Source organism: Pteropus alecto, unplaced genomic scaffold (genome assembly GCF_000325575.1).
Source record: "Pteropus alecto unplaced genomic scaffold, ASM32557v1 scaffold73, whole genome shotgun sequence".
NCBI classification, from domain to species: domain Eukaryota; kingdom Metazoa; phylum Chordata; class Mammalia; order Chiroptera; family Pteropodidae; genus Pteropus; species Pteropus alecto.
In genome coordinates, this window is record NW_006436284.1 from 3,780,531 (window position 1) to 3,787,074 (window position 6,544).

At 31.4% G+C, this 6,544-nt stretch overlaps 1 protein-coding gene across 1 annotated transcript in view; it reads left to right on the top strand.

Moving 5' to 3' along the window:
* The window catches only part of ITGA1 (integrin subunit alpha 1), a 140,222-nt gene extending 134,839 nt beyond the window's left edge, over positions 1 to 5,383 (top strand). Inside the window, exons 28-29 of the mRNA XM_015589844.2 lie at positions 770 to 886; positions 4,785 to 5,383. Coding sequence (XP_015445330.1) covers positions 770 to 886; positions 4,785 to 4,829 — 162 coding nt within the window. The 3' untranslated portion in view covers positions 4,830 to 5,383. The remainder of the gene's footprint in view (positions 1 to 769; positions 887 to 4,784) is intronic.
* Positions 5,384 to 6,544: the final 1,161 nt, after the last annotated feature.

The following is a 6,544-nucleotide window of genomic DNA, read 5'->3' on the forward strand; positions in this document are numbered from 1 at the left end:
ATAGAAAGTGTCTTTATATTACCCAGGAATACATGTAAATTTTTTAAAGTTTTCTTCATTTAGTCGTTGAGAAATGTGAAATAAAAATGAAATATTATTTCCGAATACAAATTTATGCTTGAGTTCTTGGTAAAAATAAGGTTTGAGTTTTTTCTTCTTCTTACATTACAAAATAAGGCCAAAATACTTGTTATAGATAACTCTTCTTATGGAAGAGTTTAAATATCCCTCGTGGATATTGAGTCATAAAATTCTATTTAAAATCTACCTAATGTTTAGTTGTTGTTTCAAAATTTCTCATTTCAAATTATTACTTATTTCAATAATTATAATGTCAATGACCTCAGATAAGTATTCACCTTTAAATACAATGCATAGACTATATGCATACTTTTACTGACTTTAAGACATTATTTGTAGGTTCTGACTAAGAGTAAGTCAATCAGAAGAGACAGTGTGATATAATGAAAATCACATGGGGATGAATATATTTGCAAAAATTTATTTATCTACGTACTTGAGATTAATTTATTCTTTATAAATTTATGAAGAATAAAATTATAATTTGGGGGTAATAATAAATTCAACATGGTTAGAGATTTAGAATAGACAAAGGGCATTTTGTAAATATAAACTCAATGTTGTTTCTATATGTAAGAATGAGGTTAAAACCACTGTATGACAGAAAATTATAACCTGTAAGAACTCGATGTGCCAGAAGTTCTAATAGGTATTTATTAATGTTATCATCCTGTTTAATAATTTTCAGCTTGCTATTCAAATATCCAAAGATGGGCTACCAGGCAGAGTACCATTATGGGTTATCTTGTTAAGTGCTTTTGCTGGATTATTGCTTTTAATGCTGCTCATATTAGCACTGTGGAAGGTAAGCACCAAAGTTCTTTTGACTTTCTATTTGTTTTCAACAGCAAAAGGTAAAATAATTATGATTTATCCATGCTGTGGAATACAGTATTATACAGCAATGGAAAACATTGAAATGAAGACCAAGACAAAGTAATGATGTATATTCTATATGTTGAACACAACTTGATCCCATATTTTATAAAAGAAAAAAATATATATATACTTAAAAATCATGGAGGATCTCTCTAGACGTTGAGATTATAAGAGACCTTTATATCATGTTTATAACATTGGAAATTTTAAGTTAAGTATACATTTCTTTTATAAGCAGAGAAGGATGTAAACTCTTTTTCGTAGAAAAAATAAAAAATAAATTCCTGTCAATTTATAAATATAAAGACAATAGAACCATGGTTAAGATAAGCCTTATCCTAATCACATATTTCTATGTATCTTAAAAATCAAATACTTCTTTAATATATAAACAAATATACCACATTTTATGCAATGATTTTGTGCCCGAGTGAGAGATGAGAGTTTTATTAATTAGTTGGTAAAAGGAAAATCTTATAATTTCACTGACTCCCATTTCAAATCCTCTTGTAAAACTAAGTAACCATCTATTTTCTGTCTGGTAAATCCATATATTTACAGGTGTTTTACTTAAATTGAGGAATGCAAAACTTTTAAAACTCAACAGTATCATTTTTAAATTAAACAGAAATGAGATGATAGCTTTTAGGATAAACAATAGAAAATAAAATCACATACAAAAGTTGAATTTAATGTTTTTCCAATTAAACATCAAATCGACATTTATTCTAGCATAATATCACTCTATCTTTAACCTATCATTTTGTTAAATAGCTAAACTATATTAAAAATACAGATCGTGGATACATATTCATTTTTCTAATACCTGAGCAACAGAATTAGCTTTTGATCAAGTAGTTTAAATAACAAATTTCTCTCCCACCAAATTACCAACTGTTCCTATCCTTTTTGACTCTCTTAAAACGACTTACTCTTCTGAGGGATTACTCTTGGAGAAAATGATCAAATCCATGTTACAGACGTAGATGAGTAGCATCTAGGTCAGTAAATAAGAGTCCATAGCTTTTGTCCAGCAAAGTCTCCAAGAGAGAATCGTCCACCATCTCAAACCTCCAGCTCTTCCTCCTCCTTTACATATCTGTGTTCTGTCTGTAATACCTGGCTTTACCACACTGTGGTACCCGAGGCCTGGCTTAGTGGTGTCAATGTTATGACTGAAATACAGAATTTGGTTTCTTCATTTATCTGTACCTCTAATAGGGAGAGCATTTTACTCTTGATTTCCTTCCTTGTGGTTTTCTGAGCACTGCGCTTGCCCCTATAGTTTTAGGACACTGCTGATAAGAGAAGAGAAAAGCCAAAGCTGACATTTAGATAGCTTCTTTCTGGCAGCATACCTCTGTTTAAAACAGATGTTTCATCCACCTGTTTTTCCATCATTGGTCTGGAAAAGGATAAATATAAAAATAAACACATTCTTCCATCCAGTAATTGTTTTGATGATACATTCTAATGGCTTCTTAGATCTTTTTTGGTACAAAGGAAGGTCATTTAACAAACTTTGGACTCTTCTGACCAGTAGGTATAGTTAAGGCAGCCACTTCGACGAGAGATACAGCCATCAGAATTGTGATTCCATGGTAGAAAGGAAGGAAACTAAGACTTACTGAGTGCTTATTATCTGCCATGAACTGTTTTAAGCTTTTCCATAATAGAGTCGAATGAGACTCAGCCCACAGAGGAACCCTGAGAAAGCAAAAATTCCTCTCTTAACTTGATCTTGTGCTGATGCCTAAAGCTCCACCATCAATAATTTATTTACTAATGCTACAGATTTGTTCCTTATCTAATATGCATATCCTTGGGGGTGTGGATGAGAAATTTTTCATATTTTAATATGTTAGTATAAATTTATTCATTTAACAGTTATTTTGTATTATAGTCATTAAGCCTGTACTTTCTTTTAGGGACTATTTGATCAGACTCTTCACCAAAGGATTTTGAACTAGGGGAGTATAATAAGATCATTAAGTATATACAGAAAGAAAAAATGGAAAGTGAAAGCTACAAGGAAAGTCCAGGAGCTTAAAACAAACTTGTTTTAAATTTTGGCTAGTATTGGCCCTATCCAGTTTGAAGCTTTAAATTATATTTTCCTAATACGCACTCTAATCACTCAACTTCCACTAAAAACCCAATGTCGATAGAATTGGTTGGGTGGAAAAGTTTAGATAACAGAAGTTGAATTTTTTTAAAGTGCATTTAATATATAAAAGCAGAGAAAGGTTGAAAAGAAGTAAAAAGATTTGGGAGAGAAAGGATAAAAGATCAAGTGCTGGTAGGGCAGGGAAGAGAAAGGTTTTATAATTCATCATTTGCTTTCGTGAAAGCCTTTTCTGATTTATTTTCAACTCAGGACACTCAGGTACAAGTTAAGGAGAAGGCCTGAGAGATCGAGCAGAACTGGCATTTTAAGAAAGACAAATTTATTGCTTTTTCTTGTTCATTTGTTCTGTTGTCACCTCTCTCTCATCTACCACCATCAAAATGCTGGCGTGCTGGAAGACATAAAGCCCCGATTTATGTCTCTTTATTTATTTATTTATTTTTTTTTAAATATATGTATTTGCTATGGTAAAGTTAGATTAATTTATTTTTTAGGCAAGACATGGTTGACCTCACAGATTGCAAGGACCTTGTCAGCTTACAATCCCTTATTTTTTATTTTTTATGCCTACAGCACCTGGTCTTCCTAAGCAGTCTCCCATCTAAGTACTAACCAGGCCCAACCCTGCTTAGCTTCCGAGATCAGACTGGATCAGGCTTGTTCAGGGTGCAGACTTTATGTCTCTAATTTAAAACTACATATTTTTGACCATTTTTCTCCTCTAAGCCCTCAATTGTTCAATAATTATTTTTAAAAATATATAATTCCCTTGCATAATTTACCATAACTATATGATTAAAATGATATGGAGGTACCTCACTTTCAAAGAATTAACTCTTTGTCTTTGTTTGAACTATTATAAGCTACTCAAATTTTTATTTAAAAAGTATGTATATAGAGAGAGATTTAAAACAACACTTCTCTTTTTTTAAATATTCATTTTAGGTTAGATTATTACAAAGGCCCCTTTCAGCCCCATATGTATTTTTATTATTCTGTATAACAGGAAATAAATAAATAATACACTTGTAATTTTTATGATGCTCCAAATCACAAAGCATAATGAAAAATATCCACATTCACCCCTATGTGAAAATTTTCATATTTTCAACGACTTCACTTTTATATCCAAATGTCCAAATGATACAGGGTGTTTTCAAGAGGCTCTTCATGTCAAGCCTCTATAGACAAATTTTTGACACATTTAAGGTTAATCCAGGCAACTCAGAAATCTCCCCAACCCTTTAGCCACAGTGTACCTACCACATTCCCTGTCAACTCTAATGACTTCAATATATGACCATCAGTTATTTGATGGAAATTTCTCTACCACATCCCTGAAAAAAAAAAAAAGATGATAGCAAAAAAGAGACAGTGCCAGCTAACTGCAGTTGTGTGTCTCCTAAAATATTTTCCTCAAATCCTTTAAGTTAATTTACTACATGTACTAGTTTTTACTAGGAGATATGATATCTTTAACCAATCAAAGAGTTAAAATGAAATAGCAATTTGATAAATGTCATTTCTTGATATTACTTAATAGGTTAATGGAAAAAAAAAAAAACCCTCTCAATTATGTTAATTATTTGTATGCCTGGAATTGCTAACATGTTATTAAATTAAATACTATTCAAGGATATTAGTATTTATTACTTACAAATAATTAATTGTGTCATGTTTGGTATTCTCTCAACAGATTGGATTCTTCAAAAGACCACTAAAGAAGAAAATGGAGAAATGAAATATTTTACAAGAGAAAAAAAAGAATTATTCAATGATCTATCCTCAGGTTTACCTTGAATATGTGACAAGAAATTTATAAATATAATTAAAGACATAGTCACATAAATTTATATAATCCATCAGGGTTAATTGCTTGGAAATGACAGATCAAGCAAGATCCAAAAACAATATCATATATATTTTATAAAATTATAGAAAAATATTTTTAACTACTTACTCATTTTTGTTGAGTATTTAAGCAAAATTACAGTGTGTTAAAGATGAAGAATAACCTGTACAAATATGTTTATATGTTAAATCACCACTCAAAGTATTTAAGGAATGCATAAAAATATTTTTATGATCATTACAACATTTACTTTCAAAACAATATAAATGAAGCTTTTCCCATTGATTCCTGATGAATATCCACATTCAGCATGCTAGTCAACATTTGTAGATTCTAAGAAAGGAATTACCTGAAGAAGATCACTTCCCTTAATTCAAATGAGAAAATTTTCCCAAATAGAGTCTATATACAATATGGACTGAGAATAAATTGCAGGGAAAACATTCAGCATCTTTGAGTTGGATTCAGTACTTGAGAAGTTTTCTTTCCAAAGTGTTTGGAAAGTAGTGCAATCGAGTTGAAATTCTACCTACGATGGAAAATCAAGATAGACTTATTTAAAAGCAAGTGCGCTGAATGAATTAATTTAAGCTTTTACAGAATATGCTTAATTTTGATATTGAGCTCTAAAACTCAAAACCCTTTTATGCTGAAAAAAAACCACGTAGAGCAGTTTTGTGTGTCATACAATGATTTGTTATGAAAAGCCACATTGTGTGTGGGATATGCTAAAATGGTTTCCAAATAGAATATGGCAACGTAGATAAATGCCACTGAAATGCTGAAGTCATCTTTGCTAGGCACCTTTTGAATGTTAGAGGTCCCAAGATGTAACTGAAAGTAGGAGTTTTCTCAACTCCTTGGTACATGGTTCATTCAAACCCTCAAGCTGTGAGAGTATGTTTATTTTTAATTTTTTTAAAGGTATTTAATTTTCTTAGCACATTTCTTATTTCTATGAAAAGGCAGTATTCCATTTTAGTATTGCATTTTATCAAGAATCCACTGCTTTTTGAATGTGGCATATCAATATTTAAACAGAACTCTAGAAATGTATTTTAAAGAATCTCAAGTTTAAAACCTCACACCAACAGAAAGACATCTTATCTTTGTATGCGCTTCTTTGTTCCTGAAGTAATTATGGTGCATTGGACTCTACTGTAGCATAAGCTATTAGGTTGCTCCATTTCTTGGGAAAATAACAATGAATGAATGTATAGTACCTGCATATGTGAACTACTGCTACAAAATATTCTGATACTTCTTCAAAAATTCCATATCTTCACCTGATTGACCATCACAAGACTGTGATGCAACTTTCCAGAAAGTCCTGGGCTCTGTTTTTCTCAAAAAGCAGCAAATCAGTGAAGAAATTAAATGCCCTGGATTTAATTTCTTAAAACAAATTTCCAAGTAATTCTCTGGGAACTGAGAGTCAGCCTACCACGTGGCTCTCCACATCTACATCTAGGATCCTGATGGTCAAAGCCATGTGCCTGTTGAATGCCAAGGTCATCAGTAGCTAGAAGAAAAGCAAAATATTTCCAGAAGTTTGATATCTTCCTGCTGGCTTGTCATTGTTCAGAAATGTCCACTTTTGAAAT